The sequence below is a fragment of the Triturus cristatus genome, chromosome 11, assembly GCF_964204655.1.
Source record: "Triturus cristatus chromosome 11, aTriCri1.1, whole genome shotgun sequence".
In the NCBI taxonomy this organism is placed as follows: Eukaryota; Metazoa; Chordata; class Amphibia; order Caudata; family Salamandridae; genus Triturus; species Triturus cristatus.
Window position 1 is genome coordinate 628,956,212 of NC_140594.1, and position 18,765 is coordinate 628,974,976.

Below are 18,765 nucleotides of genomic sequence, written 5' to 3' on the forward strand. Positions count from 1 at the left end.
ATCCGGGTACATTGTTGTGTGCGTACTAATTATTTGGGAATCTGTACCTGCAGGTCTTTAAAATTCCCCTTGGCCCCTTTTATGTGAAAATGCAAGATGTTCAGACACAGACTCCTTTTGTACATGTTAGTCTGTGTTTACTCTCAGTCTTCTGCTGGTGGTACTGGGTTGGACAGCAGTTTTTGCTGCGTGCTGTGAGGTTTTATTTTGTAACTGATGCTGTGAAAAGGCATTGTACAGTTTGTTTTACTCTCCACATCTCAGTCCTTCCTACACACTCTGGCCCTCTACAAGACAAGACAGTTTCTTTGGGGTCTAACAATATGGGTATTTACTCCTCCCCATCCCACTGCTATCTCTTCTCCATCTCTCTGACCCCACGCTCTTTACCACTCTGACAACTCCCTACCTCCCTAGGCCTCTCACAGACTCCTTTGCTCAACTTCAAGCAATGACAGTGTAATTGTGGTAATCCGACCATACAGGCATTCACCCTCCCCATCTCACTGCCGCCTCCCTGTCCCCTTCCTCATGTCACACACCCTTCCCATCCCTCTGACTTCATTTTCTCCTTCACTCTGATACAGATCTGCCCCTTTACTCACCATGCCCCCTCCTCCCCTTGTCGTGAATGTGTCTCTAGGGTCAGTCAGGCACTGCACTAGGGCACAAGTCCTCAAAAAAAGCGGGGGACTAACCAAGTTTCACAATATGCAAGTGACATCACAGTGTGTGACATCACGGCGCATGACATTGTAAGTGGCATTAGAACTCATGACCTCACACATAGGTTTAGCAGGTCTATTAGAAATACATTTGAGTGCATTACCAGATTTTACAAAAGAGATTTTGAGGCGGTATGTGCCAAAAAAGTGGCACAACACAGACACAAAATCTGGGCCTCAATTTATGCATTTTTTTTTTAACTCTGCGACAAACAAATTATTACAAGAAAAAACATGGCATAATTATGTTCTGTTTAATTGGTTGCAAAATCAGCATTTTAAAATATCTTATGGGGTTAAGGCACCTGCTGCAGAGAGCTTTGTGTGTCCCATAAATCTCAGGGAATAAAACAATTGGCAACATAACTCTGGTGGTTAATGCATTTGCTGGAGAAATCCCAGTTTTAAATCAAAGTACCTTAGATGGTTGATGCATCTTCTGCAAAGCACATCATGTAACATGCAGATGACAGGTTTTTCTTTTATGTGGATAGGTAAGTGCGCTACTGCTTTAAACAGAGATCCTTTTGTTACTTGCAGTTCATAAATTGTAATCCTCATGTATGACAGTGAGCTATGAAGTACATGTGACGCCTACACCTTGTAACCCTCGCTGTCCTATGTAACACATTCTGTACATAGATTTACACACTGATATCATCTATTGGCAATGTATAATGTGTACGTGTGATGTAAAGCGCTCCCTGCATTGGGATAAGTAGCGCTATAAAAGAAATAAAACAAAATAGTGATATTTAAATAGTTATTTGTGTAAATACTGGAACAGACCAACACATCTGACATTCTGACAGTAGATGCATATCTCTGATTTTCAGGGTCTGCACATAGTCAAAACCATGCCTCTCGTATGTACCTGTAAAGTGACAACAAGCTGTGGGCCTTTGTTTCCCCTCCATTGCATTTAGATGTGAGGCTCCAGATCCCTGCTCAAGATATTTTAACAAAAGGAGACATGATGGCCCCTGCCCAGCTCGAATTTGAAATAACAAAGCACCCTTGCCACTTCCTGCAGGTTGCTGCTCATAACAAAAGCAGACAACACGCAGGCGCTGCTGAACCTGCCCCGGTGTGTGAACATCACACCAGGACGAGTTCATCATATTTCAGTGGGGCACAACTCCTTGGAAGGGTGGACGGCGTCCACCCTGCGAAATCAATGGATAGACGCTGTCTACCCGCGTGGATACCCGACTTGTGCCCTATACCCCAGCGACAGAGAGGTGCCCCCTTCTCATGTCTCTGCCACCCTCTGTCCCGCTCCCCAGCCATGCCTGTGTTTCTGGGGTCCGACGAACGCCGCAGACAAGTGACTCCACCCCCCACCCCTTGGCCTCACCCTCTCCATCGCTATCACACCAATCTGCCCTATAACACCCTTCCCCAGTCATGCCTGTTTCACTAGGGTCAGCTCGACACTATTGACAGCTAACTCCACTCCTCTCCCCCATCCCTCGGCTCGACCCCCAGCACGCCCTCTCCTCCTCAGGTGCAAAGACCGGCACAGGTGACGCGCCCCTTTCATCCTGTAACCGACGGAAACTTCCACACACTTTTAACGGGTTGTTTTGGGCTTTTCAGGCGGAAAGGCAGCAACCTTTTCAAGGGCAATAGGACTCCTCTGGCGGTGAAACAGGCGGATGATAGAAGACCTTTCTGACAGATTAAAAGGAAGTGCTCTTGATCGGCGGTGTCTGTTAATACCCACATCCTGCCCTCTCCCTCCCGCCCCCACTCCGTGTCCTTTTAACTCTCTTTGATATAGTAATTATGAGGCGGCTCTCTGCCCTCTAGGAGCTCGTGTTTGTAGCTGTTGATCAAAAAGAGGTTGATGTGTGTGTGTGGGTGGGAGTCAGGTGAGCAGGAGGAGGAGAGGGTTCTGACAGCAGCGGAGAGGGCTATAAATAACCTGGACACCTCTGCCTCTCTCACTCCCGGCACAAGGGCACAGGTGCCTGCAGAGTACTTCCAGCGTGGCTTTTTTGTGGCTCCCAGGGACCCTGTTACATATCTGCGATAGATAGCGAGGCATCCATCTTGCAAGCTCAGTCGACTCCAAAGGGATCCACCAGAGGGCGCTGCCTAGCAAGGTCGAACGTGTCTTTCTACAGGATGGTCTGCGTCCTGCTTTTGGGCCTGGCATCTCTCTACTGCCCCCTGAGTGCCTTGGTTTTGGACTACAACACCATCCGCGGATCGGCAGAGGTGCAGGGCAGTAGGAAGGTAAGAGCATGCGCCAACTGAGGGGTGAGGGTCTAGGGCAGGTCTGGAACACCAGAGGAAAAGATCTGTGTCAATTGAGAAGTGAAAGATTGAGGTAACTGAGACTACGACTCTAGGGCAACAGGGGGCTGGAGCTGTGCTGTAAATGGGAGATACGAACTTATGATAAGACGAGGTAAGTGTCTGTGGTGAAAAGAGAAGTGGTGAGTGGTGGAAGAGATGGGGTGAATGGTGGAAGAGATGAGTGGTGGAAGAGAGGGGGAGAATGGTGAAAGAGAGGGGGTGAGTGGTGAAAGAGATAGGGTGAGTGGTGAAAAGAGAGGGGGTGAGTGGTGGAAGGGATGGGGTGAATGGTGGAAGAGAGGGGGTGAATGGTGAAAGAGAGGGGGTAGTGGTGAATGAGAGGGGTGAGAGGTTAAAGAGAGGGGATGAGTGGTGAAAGAGCTGGAGTGAGTGGTGATAGAGAGGGGGTGAGTGGTGGAAGAGAGGGGGTGAGTGGTGAAAGAGAGGGGGTGATTGATTCTAGTGAGGTGAGGGTATATGGAGCCGCAGGGAAGCCGTGACCTAGGGTCGGCGTAGGGAAATGAGGCGGCAGCTTCCGCAACAACAAAAGTTAGGGTAAGGTATGGATTAGAGAGAGGTGGGATATGATTCTGAGGCAGCAGGACGGAAATGGTGTTGAAGCAGCGGAAGTCGGTGGTGAAGTCTAGGGCAGAAGGAATTAAAATGGCATGATTAGCAGAAATGTAAAGCATGAGGCAACAAAAAGGTGCCCGTCTAGTCACCGGCAAAAGGGTGCAAGTGCCTTGTCGTGCACTAGACGCGTTGGGCTTTGGGCAGCGACAATGCCAGGAGCTCTTATTATGATTAGTAATAGGAAGGCGGGGCGGGGCCTGTTATGAACAGAAATAGGTCTGTGCTAGTACGCAGGAAGGTACGGTCATTAAGAAAGGCAAGGTACTGGTCTCGATGCAGCAGGGAGGGGAAGGACCTAGCCTGGGGTCTCGTGAAAATAAGAGCATGTGATAGAAGGAAGGTACCAGCTTTGGACAGCAAGAACTGAAGAGCCTAGCTGTGGTAGCAGACGATCAGGGCGTTTGGCAGGAGGAAGGTATAATGCTATTCTTGGGTAGCAGGAAGGTAACAGCACAAAGGGAACATCCTGTTGTATGGGGCATGGAGAAGGGTTTCCATGGTTCAAGAGGAAGCAGGATAAGTGTCTTGCTCAAGCCATTATTGGCTACAACACAACAACTGGCACACAATTGGCTGCCAAGTGCCAACATAGGCACCCACACAGGCACCCTTGCACCATGATGCAAGGGTGTCTTCATTGCAGGAATGATTGTTTTTGTCCAGGAAGGGCCAACTTCCTGCACAAAAATAATCATTGATAGCGTTTTCATCCTTCTATGTCTGCTGCAGAATGCAGCACACATGGAAAGAGCAAAAAACGAGGAGAAATAAAGGTATGTCTCCTCGTTGCACCACTTTAACAACTCCCCTGGGGAGAGGTTAGAATCTGACACATTCCCAGGTTTACAAATCCTTGTAAATCTGGGAATGGGTCAGAATCCACAAGTGTTGCATGGGAACACCCACAGCAATACCCATGGAACGCAGAGCAATGCGTGAAAGGAGGCCATATTTACAAGGCCATGGAAAGCCAGGCCGGGTGGCTTTGCGTGGCCCTGTAAATATTGCTCAGCATTGTGCGACACTGGAGCATCAAAAACAGTGAACCTCCAGTGTCGCAGGGGCCTTGTAAATATGACTCCAGCACTAATACCAATTAGCGTTGGTTTGTTAATCCACAAATAGGTTTTCATTGGGTTAGTATTACAACAGTATCGCTAGCCCGGTGCTAAACCTTTGTGAATCTGGACCCTTGTGTTGTTTTTCTCTAAAAATCTCATTGTCTTCCCCCACTGACGCTGAAAATGGCGCACAGTGAAATTGCGTGATTGATTGGCAATGGAGTGAAGGCCGCAGCTGCGGCTAGTGGGGTGGATTAATTTGTAGTTAAAAAAGGTGTGGCACATGGACGGTTAGTATATTGCAGAGATCAGAGCGAGTGTGGTACTAGGGGCTCTGGACAGAGGTGGGTAATCCTCAAACTGAAGGTTGGGGGCTATCTGTACACACCGTTCCCTGAACCGAGGCCTTTTTCTCCACAGGTATTCCCGTGTCAAGCAGACCGGGACTGCAGAGAGGGGCAGGTATGTCTACGCTCTGACGGGAAGGCGCCATCCTGTGTCACGTGCCACCGCCTGCGGAGACGATGCCAGAACAGTGCCATGTGCTGCCCCGGCATCCAGTGTGTAAATGGTAAGACCAGTCTTGGTGGATACCCAACTGGGCGAGGGATGTGGGAGGGCGTGGCGCTGCAGGAGTGCACTGCCAGAGAAAGGGACAGGTGTGACTGGAAGAGGGCACTGCCTCTGTTAGACACAACAGTTACTGCATTGTAGTCCATTGGGCCACTGGCTGAGCTGGGAGGCATGGAGTTGCAAGAAGGAACTCCCAGGGCAAGGCGAGACCTTTCAACTGTAGTAGCGTCTGCGACTATACCAAGCATCTGCTCGGAAGGGAGGGGCACTTCACCCGAGCAGGGCATTGGTATGAATGGCTGGCGCTGCCCTGACAGAGCTAGACAAGTTGTTGCAGCTTGATGCAGAGCGGGTAGACCTGTGACTGTAACGGATGTTGGAAGGTGGGCATTGCCAGGGCCGCCTTTAACACTGGTGGTGCCCAGTACGACAATGATTTTTTGGCGCCCCCCCAATGACCACCTCCACCACGGATTCCCTCCCCACCACCCTTTAACAGTCTCCATAACCACTCTCTCTCAGATGCATTTAATTAATTCTATAGTGTCACCCATAAAAGTAAAGGGTGTTAGAGCACTTTACATAACACACACATTACACAGAGACTTTCAATCATAAGTGTGTAATTATTGTATAGGAAATGTTACATAAAACAGAGGACAACAAGGGGTTTATTCACATATTATCCATACAGCTAGGCAATATAGTTGAGGAGTACGTGGTCTGGAGAAGCACAAACTCTGAATTTAAAATGTAACACAATGGATTGAGGCTCTCTTTAATAACAAGCACTGATTTGTACCTAAATAGATACTTTTTGCAACATTAGAATAATGAAAGTCTGGGGAAAAAATCCAAACGCTCTAATCTATACTTTGAAGTCTGCACGCAGTTCTTTGACAGTTAATAAATAGCTCACTGTAAACTGCAACTAACAGAAGGAAGTCACTGACAAAAGCAGTAACCCACTGACCTTTTTACATTACATGCACTTTGTGATCTGCATGATACATGTTCTTTGCAGCAGGCATATTAAGCCTCTGCGCTACCTTACCATGAATCGAAACTTCCAGGGGTCAAAACTACTTGTAGACAAAACTACGATCTCGCCTGGAAGAACATTAATCACCGGAGTTTTCTTGACATATTAATTGTTGCCTGAAAATTGCTGGAGCCCAGGAACGTGGCAGCAGGTGCTTTTAGCATACAGACGCCCCCATGCAAAGTCAGCACCCGGTGCGGTGGCACCGGCCGCACCGCCCTAGAGCCGGCACTGGGCATGGCTATAGCAGGGAACTGACAGAGAGAGATATGACAGTGGCCGGCATGGTATTGTCACGACGGGAGACCCGGGACCGTAGCTAGGCACAGCCAGGGAGAGCAGAAGTGGGACTCCATGTTGAAAGACACAGCTGGCTGACGATTCTACCACCGAATGGAGGAAGATCTCCATCTAAAGCAAGGGATCAGCCGGAAAAGAAAAATAGCCCCCACTTTGAACCAAAGCTCTGATGGCATCAAGAAAGGGCAAGCGAACTCGAACCTTCCTAGGAGTGCTCCCTTGTCTCTTCATTCAGAGCATCTATATATCCATCCTTTCACCCTTCCATTCACCCTTTGATATCCACCATTTCATTCTACCTTCTGTCATCCATTCAGCCATCATTCAATGTTCACTATTCTGTCCATTCACATATCTACCGCCTATGCATACATCCATCCACCAATACATTCACCCTTTGACTTACACATCCATCAGTAAAGGCATTCATCCATCCATTGTTAGTTTTTGCCATCCATCCACTCAGATTTCCATTTAGTGTGCCATTCTTTCACCAGTCCAAACATTACCCTCCCAGATGTCCATTTAATCTGCCATCCTTTAACCCATCCACCCACCTCTCCATCCATCCATCCATCCATCCATCCATCCATCCATCCATCCATCCATCCATCCATCCATCCAATCACTCTTCATATCTTTCTTTCACCCTTCCTTCCTCCCACGTTTCCTTCCTTTCCCTCCTTTCAAACGTTCATTCTTCTTTCCATTTTCTGTTAGCGCTTGTTTCTTTCTTTCATCCTTAACGAGTAAACTGTGAACTTAAGTCTTTTAATGCTTTGTTCTTTGCATATAATAATTGTATGAGTTTTTTAATTTCAAACAAAAAATTGTAATGGTTTTAAGTAATCAAACAATAAAGTATTATATATGAACTTAAGTGTGTCAAGGTGTAGACTGAAGAGGCCCAGAAAGAATACTAACTCCGCTGTAGCCGCTAAAGCGGGGATCACGACACTCGTGATCGAAAGCAGGGCACTGGCACAGAGGAGAGAGCTAGGGCTGTAGCAGGGCACTGCCAGGACAGACAGCTATCAGCATAGCAGGGTGCTACCAACGAGGACGGAGCTGTGTTGACGCGACGAGGCACTGCCAAGGGAGGGAGCCATGATCATAGCAGGGCACCGGCAGAGAAGAGAGCTACGAACTTATCAGGGTCCTGTCCTGACTGAAGGGTTGAATATCAACCTTGAGGGACAAAATATCGACCTGCAACAATATCGACTACCATTATACAGTCATGGTAAGCATATATCAATAAGTGTAGCTTTACTCCTCTTAATTCCATCTACTTACCTTGAAGATACATATCCTCAAGGTAAGTAGATGCAGAGTTAGGAAGAGTAATTCTTCACTTACTCCTGTAAATTTGACGATTTTACTGTAGGTGATATTCAGCAATATTTTTCTCCTCAATATTAAAAACTGCTGTGACTAGAGCAGGGCACTGCCAAGGCGGAGAGAGCTATGACTAGAGCTGGGAATTGCTAGAAGGGGAGAGCTGTGACTTTAGCATGGCACTGCCGAGAAATATAGCTGTGAATCTACCCGGGACAGCCAATGCAGGGACAGAGAGCCATGACTCTAACAAGGTAATGCCAAGAATGGTAGCTCTGACTCTAGCCAGGCAGTGCTAGAAAAGAGAACTATAAAACTAGCCAGGCACTGCGACGACAGAGACCTACGCCTCTAGCCTAGCCTAGCAGTGCCAGGACAGAGAACCATCACTCTAGCCAGGTCGTGCCAGGAAAGAGAGCTAGGACTCTAGCCTTGCAGCGCCAGGACAGAGAGCCATCACTCTAGCCAGGTAGTGCCAGGAAAGAGAGCTAGGACTCTAGCCTTGCAGCGCCAGGACAGAGAGCCATCACTCTAGCCAGGTAGTGCCAGGAAAGAGAGATAGGACTCTAGCCTTGCAGCGCCAGGACAGAGAGCCATCACTCTAGCCAGGTAGTGCCAGGAAAGAGAGCTAGGACTCTAGCCTTGCAGCGCCAGGACAGAGAGCCATCACTCTAGCCAGGTAGTGCCAGGAAAGAGATCTAGGACTCTAGCCTTGCAGCGCCAGGACAGAGAGCCATCACTCTAGCCAGGTAGTGCTAGGAAAGAGAGATATGACTCTAGCCGGGTACTCTGATGAAAAACAACTACCTGTATATAAATGCACCGAGATAACAACAGCACTACCTTATAAGTGGTAGAAAGTGCTGTAAAAGTGACAATAACATATCATAACCTGACCTGACATGGCATGACAACATAACATAACGTGGTGACCTTGCTTTTAACTGCAAAGGCCAGTATGCTTGGGGATTAGACTAGAGTGAGATCTGAAAGGCCCTGCAATGCGACGTGTTACAAGAAACTGAGGGCCATATTTATCAAGGGTTTCAATGCTTTTGCACCACACCACGGGGTGCCAAAGCGATGCAACCCTTGAGATGCGATTTGTCAGGCAATGCAAGGAAACACTGCTTGGCTTTGAGGGGCTTGATAAATCCAGAGTAACACAACACAGACCAAATTGCTGCATTGCGTTACTCTGTCCAAGGGAGGTTGTGTGGGTGTTCCCACGCAAATCCCATGGATTTTGACACATTTCCAAATTTACCATAGTGGTAGACCTGGAATGCGGCAAAACTGCTACGCTCCCTGAGGTGAGGCATAACAAGGAGAAATATGTTTATTATAGCTGTAGTGTTATTCCTGGGTATCGGCTTTGTTCGGGCGCTGGAGATCATTGGTCATTGGTCTCCTCGGACTGGGCTATCAGACGCTCCCAACTCTCTTCAAAGTGTCACTGGTCTTGAAGTATTCACGATCTTTGGTAACTCTGCTAGACAGAGACTCGGTAGAGTCCTGGTACTGCATGACCGTACAGTGCACCAAAATGTTATCCTTTCAGTGCTGAGTGATCTTCTTGTAACAAATAGCTTTGCATGAAACAAAGACGCTTTCATTGTGGTACGTCTGTAGACAAAGGTTGAAACTCAATGCTGGTCTGACCACAGAAAAATACTATGGTGGTGGAAATTTAAACAAAGTTTATTCCATAAATCCCCCAAACGAGTCATTGGCATATTAACTGGCCTCGGGATCTTCAGCGCAACCCGAAAGCAGTTGGTGGTACAAAGGTGTTCTCAATGACACTCTGGAAATTCTTGGTTTTCTGGTGTGGTGGCACTAAAAAAAGCTTTTTTCGAGGTGCAACTGTGCAAAAGAGCACTCAAACATGTCTGTACCATTTGGCAGAGAAAACACAATCTGAGATGGAGTCTGTGTCAGGGTGTATTGTTAATTTCAGGGGGCGTGTCATGAGTTACTTCAAAAACAAAACCCCTTCTTCTAAGAAAAAACGTGTAATGTTTCAAGACCAACATTAGATAGCAAGAGTATGCACAGTATATTATCTACAACGGAAAATGCTTCAAATATACAAAGGTGCATATTTATGTAGAATACGTGTAGCAAGTCACCTTGCTGAGCTGCTCTGTGTGAGAGGGAAAGGGCAGAACTGTGCCATATTTAACACAATATGGTGTATTTCTGCCTTTTCCCAGCGCTGGCGCACAATGTGCTGCCTAGTGCCAACTGAGGCCCTCGGGTGCAAGAGTGTCTGCTTTGTAAGCAGGATTGTTTTTGTGCAGGAAAATAATCCCAAGGCATTTTCCGCTTTCTATTTCTGCTGCAGAATGCAGCACACGTAAAAAGAGGAAACAACGAGGAGAAATAAAGATATTTCTCCTCGTTACGCCTCCCCTGGGAAGGCGTAGCATTTTGGCCATTTGCTGGTCTACCAGTAATGGTAAATATGGGAATGCGTCAAAATCCATGGGTGTTGCGCACCACCCATGGAACATCTCCCTGGGGCACAGTAATGCATATCAGCAATTTCTGCTGCGCTACTCTGAATTTATCAAGCCACTCAGGGCCACGCAAGGTGGCCTTGCGTGGCTTGATAAATCGCCTTTTAGGTTTGCATCACGCATGCACCCCGTTGCATGGTGCAAAAGCGGCGCAACCCATACATAAATATGGCACAATATTTCTGCATTACCAAAAAGACTCTGAGGTGGTCCTTAAGCGTTTTTACATTATACAGTGTTTGATGAATCATCACAGATGTTGCGGTGATTTTCTCTATATACATTAGGAATAATTTAGATGCATGAACCTTGTATTTCCCAAAATATCTTAAGTGGTTGAAATTAATAAATCCATCTTTGGGAACCATTGTTTCACTTTCTGTCAGTATACCCAAGTTTCCAGTTTGAATAATGGTCATGGCTATTTTTCTTTTCATTATACTTTAGTAGGGTATCACAGAGCTATCTGGGTCCCCTTTTTGTACTGTTTTAGGAATGACATCCATCGGTTGCGTAGGGTTGTTTGGTTGTGTATGGTTAGTAAATGTATGTGTGTTAGTCTAGTTGAGTAATAGTTTATGTTAATAAATATGAGAGTAAAGCGAGTTTGATGCTGCTAAAGATCTTTTTAATCTCAGTTGTATTTAGGCACAGAGAAGGCTCTAAGTGGACTTATGTACTTTCCCAACTTTCTTCAGGTCTTCCTTAGTTTTTAATTGTGATAGAGTGCTTTATTAACCTTCACACCACCCTCTATATAAAGACTTTAGTTCCTGTTGACAGTCAGCTGCCACTGAAGAGTGAAGGAAGCTACGGAGAGGCCTCCGGTCTAACCAGTGCCCTCGTGGTACCGGCATCCATGGAGGGACCTTATCGCAGTGTCTTCTTTGAAACTGCTAGCTGCTTTCTACTCACTTCCGGGATCCGTGGAACAATCTGATTTATGATATAGGTGCAGAGCTTTAGAGCAAGGAGTAAGGCTGAGCATAAATGCAGGGAATAAAGCCAAACAAAGATGCAGAGGAAAAGAAAAGCATAAATACAAGGGAAACGAGCACTGACACAAAGCCAACATGCCAGGCCTTTGAAATCTGGTAAAATGGTCATAGTTTTTATTTTTTATTTTTTTCAGTGCAAGAATATGCCACAAATAAAAATGCTGCCACGTAAATGTGACCAGCACATGTTTGAAATAAGATGTAGAAATTTAAAAACATTTACAGATGTGGCAATTTTACTAGTGATTTTTTAAAAGAACACTCCTTTCACTTGTGCCGTGTCATAATATTATTATTAGTATTGAAGGAGACAAAAATACATAAAAACCTAATATAGCATTTAAATCACCAGCAGCTACAATTTTTCAATGCCGCATGCACTCTTTATAACAGCAGTTTCTAAAAGGAGATGGAAAACAAATTGCCATCTAACTGTGCACCGGAAATGGATGCAAAATAAATAGTTGGTACTTAAAGTTAAGACAACAATAAATAACGTGCATTTTCAACCAGCCTTGTCACTGCAGAGAAATTAACTATTTGTAGGTGGATATGAACAATGAGCACAGTCTTTTTGCAGTGACTCAAATTGACTGGTGTAACTCATTGCCCCATGCAGTCTGCGGTAGTAAGGAGAAGCAAAATGTGAATGACAATTTTATAAACCAGTAGATGAAGCCTGCTGACCAAAAGCCCCCATGTATGTATAACATATATATGAATCTTTTTTAAAACATTTTTTTAAGTAGTCTGCCAAGCAGGTAAAACTGTCTCAAAGGCCAGATCTTTAAAGCAGTGCAACAAGTAAAACAAAAACAAGCATTTGCAATGCAATTGGTCTCACCTTTGGGACCTTATATGTATTTAGCTATGCAGCACATTAGCCTGAGGACTGAAACATCTACTGTTCTTTAATATGGAGGGAAAGTAAGCACCAAACTGCGTGACACGCCAGGTATGGGACCACATGGAGAAAAATATTGCCTTACAGCGGTAAATGGTATGGTTCAAAGCTCTGTTTTTAACATAAAAGCAGGGCCTTTGGTGATCATATCACTCTAAAATACAATAATTGAAAAAAATATTGTCTACGGGTGCTCGTGGAGGACAATGTCTATGGACTGGAATCTAGGGAATGCTAAAGTGATTCTGGTATTGTACGGACCTCTGCTGGTCGTTTCCTATCAAGAAAGTTAAATAGAGGCAGTTGCCAGAAAAATAAAAAAAATAAAGTCCCTCAGCAGAAAGAAATTCTGGTATTTTACTGACCTCGGCTGATCATTTTCTATAAAGACAGTTAAATAGAGGCAGTTGAACAGAGAGAAAGTCCCTGAGCGGAAGCAGACAAGTCCTAGGGCTGACCTCCAGCGCCCACAAAGTACATACACATATATGTATATACTAAAGTATATATACTAAAGTATATACAAGAGGTCTCGAATGCTCGACCTAATGAAATGCAGGGCTCAAAGCAATATATTGACATTTGGACCATAAGCAGAGCATAGGTACAGGACAAAAAGCAGAGCGTTGATTCAAGAATACAAGCAGAGCACAGATACAAGACACAAAGCTGGCTACTGAAATACAGAATACAGGCTGAGTACAGAAACTGGGCATGAAGCAAGGCATTGATACAGGTAGTAGTAGCACAGCACATAAACTGGAAGTCCACAGTTCATGTTCTCATCCTTGTTGCCACCATGAAGTAAAGTGGTGCAGGCGTGTATTACAGGCCCCTGCAGTGCATAAGGTCTCCAGATCTTCAGGGGACTCATTCAGTTCAAGAACAATAAATATCTGTGATATATGGGAGACTAACGGACCCGTCATAACATTTTTCCAGGGGGCCCATAATTTTGGATTACACCATTGCAGTGGTGGAGGAGAAAGTTTGCATACACAGTTGTATTGGTACTGATCAAGCGGTGGCTGCTGCCAATCCGACCGGGGTGGGCAGCACGGGTTGAAAAAATACACTTACCTCTCGCTGCCGTCTGCCATGATCTTCTGCTCCCGTGTCGTGCCTCACTGCTTCTCTGCTCGCGGCACTTTAATCCCCAGGAGCACAGGATACCACACTCCCCACGCAGTCCCAACGCTGTTCTCATACTATTACTCCCAGCATGAGAGCAGAGCTGGGATTGAGTAGGACGGTCTCACTCTCCAGCAGGGACTGGATGCCTGTGCCCTGAGCATGGGTGATATCTCCAAGAAACAGTCTGGAGATATCCAAGTGCCCATGTCAGTTTGGGCTGGCTGTGGAATTCTGGCCAAACCGACATGCGCACTTTCAGTGCCCACAATCCTCCTCCCACTGCTGCTGATGCGACATAGCCTGCCTCAGACTCGCGGATTGGAAGTCAGAAATAAAATAGTTTTTCAAATGTTATCTTGTAGATGCTCCTCCATATCCCCTGAAGTCTTCCCAATTTTTTTTATCTCTCTTATTTCTTGCCTATTTCGTTGTGGGATTGATGAGTGTTGGTTTTACTGTTGTCGATATGTTTTTATCTGGTTACTTGTTGTTGTGTGTTTTATGGATCTTGTATCCAAAATAAACATTTTATATGAAACAGTTTTATTTTCATTTTATTTATCTTCTGTCTGCTGGGTTTCAGCAGTGGGGCGACGCTTTTCCGCCATAGCGGAGGGGCCGCCCTTGTTAAGAACATGGCATGCCCTTCTGCAGCCTCATGATAAGGGCCTGGATTCTGCGCTGCTAAATCTGAAATAGGTTTTAAAAACAGCTCAGATCTACAGTGTTTTTAAGGGGTGATAAACAACACTAACTAATATATTTTAATTCAGGTATCTGTGCAAAGCCAGATGACACAGCTGCAGTGCAAGAAAAGCAAATGGAAGGCTACGGAAGTCCCATCTCCAACACCAAAGATATACCTGAACTACCAACCAGGGAGAAAAGACGAAAGAAGAAACCAGATAGTAGTGCACCCGCTGCCAATAAAGGTATGAAATGGGATAACAGGGTATTTTCTAGTTTATTTCACTTCAGCTTTTTGCACAGCAGAGGAAACCAACTTGTGGTAGCCTCAGAAGAGTTTGGGGTTCGATACATAGTTGAGGGAAGATTGATGTAAGTTTGAGGTCAGTGACCAGGCGGTTAGTCAATAAAAGTATATTATCAACATACACACACCATTAATGACAGATGCTGATACAAAGGAGATGCAGCCTCAGAGAAGAGCCAAAAGGCCCTCATTATGATTATAGGGCTAAATAATGATCTCTGTGCAAACATGTTTGTAAAAGAATTAGAATTACAAGTTGTATGATAATTATGGCATCCCGCTTTTTTCCTCTGATAAATTCGGGCGGGTCAAACCTGCCTAAAGTTATCAGGGAAAAGTCTTGGAGAAAAAGGCAAAACATGCAGACTTTGGTGTGTTAAAAACTGATATGCATGTTATGCTCCATTTTCCTACTAAAAACCTGCCATGGGAGGAATTTCCCACATGTGGTGAATACCACACCCTACTTTAACAAACATTGCGAGGTCCAAAGCGTCAGGAGTACTTGGAGAGAATAAGGGCAACAGACAGTTTTAGACTTCTAATCAGCAAGGCACAGGCCAAGACAGGCGACTAAGAAGGCCAGTACAAGAGAGCGGTCTAACCAAGTCTACATGAAGAGAGAGAGGTTTTTAGCATCCTCAAGACTTTTAGAAACTGAGCATCCAATCTTAGCGTCCGCTGTAAAGAGTTCAATAGAGATGAGCCTTGAACTTGATGGATCCTTCCCCCAAATTTCTTTTAACGGCTAGGCCGCACAAACAGTACGTTGTGATTTGCAGGCCTTAATCTTCTAGTGGAAAGTAAAGCATGAGCAACATGACCAGATGGCCTGGTAATTAGTTATGGAACATTTGTGGGTGATGCAGAAGGATTTGAGATGTGCTCTTTCCTGTGCTATGTGCCAGTGGAGCCTATAACAGTATGACCACAACTCACTTGCTCTAAACAGGGACCAGCAATGTGGTCAATCCTGGCTAAATTTGACCAAGTTATATAAAAATAAAAAGTATTCTGGAAGCTCATCAGTTACCTAATGTCTCTAGGGGGCTGCCCAGAATCTGGCCCCATGGCTTTTTCTAGTTTTTCAGGATAAAACTAAACTATATTTGTGATAAACAACCAATTCTACAGTACTCCGTAAAAAATAGGTTGAGTGGTTTGACCTATGACTGCAGGGAAGTAGATGCTTCTTTGCAGGCCACAATGTGACCATGGCAAAATTGGTTTGAGCAGTTGTTGCCACTGCGACTAGAAAAAGACGGTGCAAGCAGCCTATGAAGGATTAATGTTGTATGAAATGTGATACACCTAATTACAGAATTACCAACCAATGTACTCTACTCTTCTCATCTATTTCAGAAAAGTGGGTGACCTGCTTTACACTGCCCAGTTAAAGATGCCTATCATCTACAAATATGCCAATAGAAAGATGTGATCCATGTCTATCATCTACCAATATAACAATGGAAAGTTGTGATTCACGCTTATCACCTACCAATAGAAACAAGTGATCCATGCATATTACCAACCAATAAGCCAACGGAAAGAGGTGATCCATGCTTATCGCCTACCCATATAGCAGCCCAACTTTACACAAGTTGCCTCGAGGTGGACAGAAACAGTCTCCAAGGATCAGTGGCTATTTCTAGACAGTCACCAACCTTCATTCATATAAAACCCACACTGTACAGACTAGTGCTTTAGGTGTTTTAGTTGCAGGACCTCACTATCGGCCCAATTGGGAACCTTCCGTTAAAAAAAAAAGCATTTTTCTTACCTGTTAGCACTCTGAAGTTACCGAAATGTGACATGCTGCGCTATACAAAAGTCCACAATAAGAAATAGATAAATATCAGTCTGAGATTTCCTTATGTTTGAGGCGAACAGAAAGGTACTGATTTCTTTGGAAAAAATATAAAATCCAGTGGGTTATCTGATCCAATCAACATTCTCAATAAGATCCTGGGGTTAGTTGGGGACTAGGTTAGCCCACATGGGTGATGAAGTTGTTTAATAGCGATGAGTGCTGGCTTGAACCAGCGATAAGAGAAATGAGTCCTAGTATGCTGGTTCCAAAGCAATATGAATGCTGTTGCAGCTTTTATTGGTGAATGAAATTACACATTTCGAGGCGCTCTTTCTTCTAATGATGGAAGATAATAGAGAGTGTCTAAACATCTCCAGTGAACTGGTAGCAAGATAGGTAGAGAATGGAAGGACCTCTCAAGACACGCCACAAGGATTTGTTTATGATTACATTTATTTTCATTTTGTTATGATCATATTTATTTTCCATGTGGATGTTTTTAAATTAACCAATATGCTGTAAATGGTTAATAATGGTGGTGGTGGGGGGGTTGTTTATGTATGTTATAGTGCCTAGCAGAAATGAATTTCATGTTGAAAACTTATCTATGGCTTGAAAGTTAACCATCACCTTGCCTTAACCGCCTATTGAATGCAGCAACAGTTTAACGGTGATGTCTTGATTTTTTCTCCTTTTTTAGTGCAAGAGGGAGAGAGTTGCTTGCGCACCCAGGATTGTGATACTGGACTCTGCTGTGCGCGACACTTCTGGACAAAAATCTGCAAGGTGGTGCTTCATGAGGGACAAGTCTGCTCAGGGCGCAAGCACAAAGACCCTGCTCAGAGACCTGAGATCTTTCAGCGGTGTGATTGCGGTCCAGGTCTAACCTGCCGGCCTCAAAGTAGAGCAGGAAAAGCAAGATCAAGGCTTCGAGTGTGCCAACGGCAGTAAAGGAGCTGGAATGGGAAGGACAATGGACATTTGGAAGGGTCCTCCAAAGGCAAACAGCACCACTCACCCACATTATTCTGCTAAACCGTGAACCCAATACTAGTGGAGGTGACCTGCCTACCATGATGTCAATACATCAGGTCACGTCCTCGCCATGCGAACAACATCGGCTCTTCCTAACTAGTGGCTGAGGATTCGCGACAGCACCCAAACCACGCTCGATCTCAAGAAAGCTTAGAAACCAATGCGCAATCCAGCATCAGGCTTACAATCCAGCCACCTCATCCCCCATCACGCTCAGATTTCTGTAGTCTAGTCTTAAACTCTCCAGAAACAATACTGTTCTACGTACAGAACTACATGTTTAAATATTCCCTGTTAGAAGCCATGACGTAAAAATTTCCTGGCCATACCAAATACGAGCCAGGATTACACACATACCTACAGAGAGTAGAAAATGGTAAACAATATATTTATACTCCTGTACTTCACGCACGATCTCCCCTCCCCCCCCCCCCCCCCCTCAATCTCCCACCCTGTTCTGTCCACTCAGATGTGACATACGAGTTCTGGCGTTCGAGTGACAGAGTTTGTGCTCAGGCTGCTTAGAAAAAAAGTCTGAATTTTCTTTTCTTTTCCCACGAAAGTTGACGGGAGGAAACAACTTTGACGGATTTTCAGGTGGTCTGCAAATAATTCAAATTACTTTAAAACATGTTTGCAACCGGACTTCAAGAACACAAGTTTGATACCTGGAACATTGGAACCCCCTTAATGGCTACAAAGTAAGCTTGATACTTTCAAAAAGATACAAAAGCAGTTCAATTATAAGAGGACTGTGTCTTATGCACTTTGATACATATTGTTTTCTATTATTTTAGACTAGCAGGGAACACTGAGAGGTCAATAAATTTGTATTGTAAAAGTAAAGCTATTCAAAACGTTTGTTTGCAACACACTGCAGCTTTGAGGTGCCTACAAATATGGCTGACCACACTACTGTACTGCAACGAGGTTTGATTCCCTAACCAATCAGTCCTTAATCTGTTGGTCTTATCGTCGTTTAGAGCATATTTTTTCACTTTTAAAATCTTATTTTAAGATGTAAATGTATTTGTACATTCCAATAAAAGGTTTTGAAGAAAACAAAAGGCTTTTGGACCAGGAGTAGTGATTCCTTTGGCGCATATTTTTTATGGGTGAGAAGTAGTGGAGGTCCTACGGTGATAATCTGTATGAAATAGGCTTGACCGCAAGATCAACTAGAGGGCTGGAAAAAAATGGGGCCAACACAGCCCTCCCATGGCTAGCCAGGACAGTGGGCCAGGCTGAGCTAGCTGTGGGAGCGAGTCGGTAGGGCTAAGGAAAGGTTTAGATGTGGATAGGCACTGGAAAACATTATCTTTTGCTTTTCTCTGGGCACCTACAGGGATATTGGCCAAAGTAGAGGAAGGCCGGCCTGGCTTAGGGGAAAAA

The 18,765-nt window shown here is 45.0% G+C and overlaps 1 protein-coding gene across 1 annotated transcript; it reads left to right on the forward strand.

Annotated features, from left to right (window-relative positions):
• Positions 1-2,009: 2,009 nt before the first annotated feature.
• DKK4 (dickkopf Wnt signaling pathway inhibitor 4) lies at positions 2,010-18,407 on the forward strand. The gene is made up of 4 exons (XM_085634083.1): positions 2,010-2,966; positions 5,144-5,294; positions 14,308-14,466; positions 17,039-18,407. Exons 1-4 carry the CDS (start codon positions 2,856-2,858, stop codon positions 17,287-17,289), a joined length of 672 nt encoding a protein of 223 aa, XP_085490209.1. The 5' UTR covers positions 2,010-2,855; the 3' UTR covers positions 17,290-18,407.
• Positions 18,408-18,765: the final 358 nt, after the last annotated feature.

What these genes read in the sequence shown, in the direction of transcription:
- DKK4 (XM_085634083.1), top strand. Translation starts at nt 2,856, where the DNA reads ATGGTCTGCGTCCTGCTTTTGGGCCTGGCATCTCTCTACTGCCCCCTG. An exon ending in CGGCATCCAGTGTGTAAATG is followed by an intron (nt 5,295 to 14,307) that starts GTAAGACCAGTC and finishes ATTTTAATTCAG; the next exon opens with GTATCTGTGCAAAGCCAGAT. An exon ending in TGCACCCGCTGCCAATAAAG is followed by an intron (nt 14,467 to 17,038) that starts GTATGAAATGGG and finishes CTCCTTTTTTAG; the next exon opens with TGCAAGAGGGAGAGAGTTGC.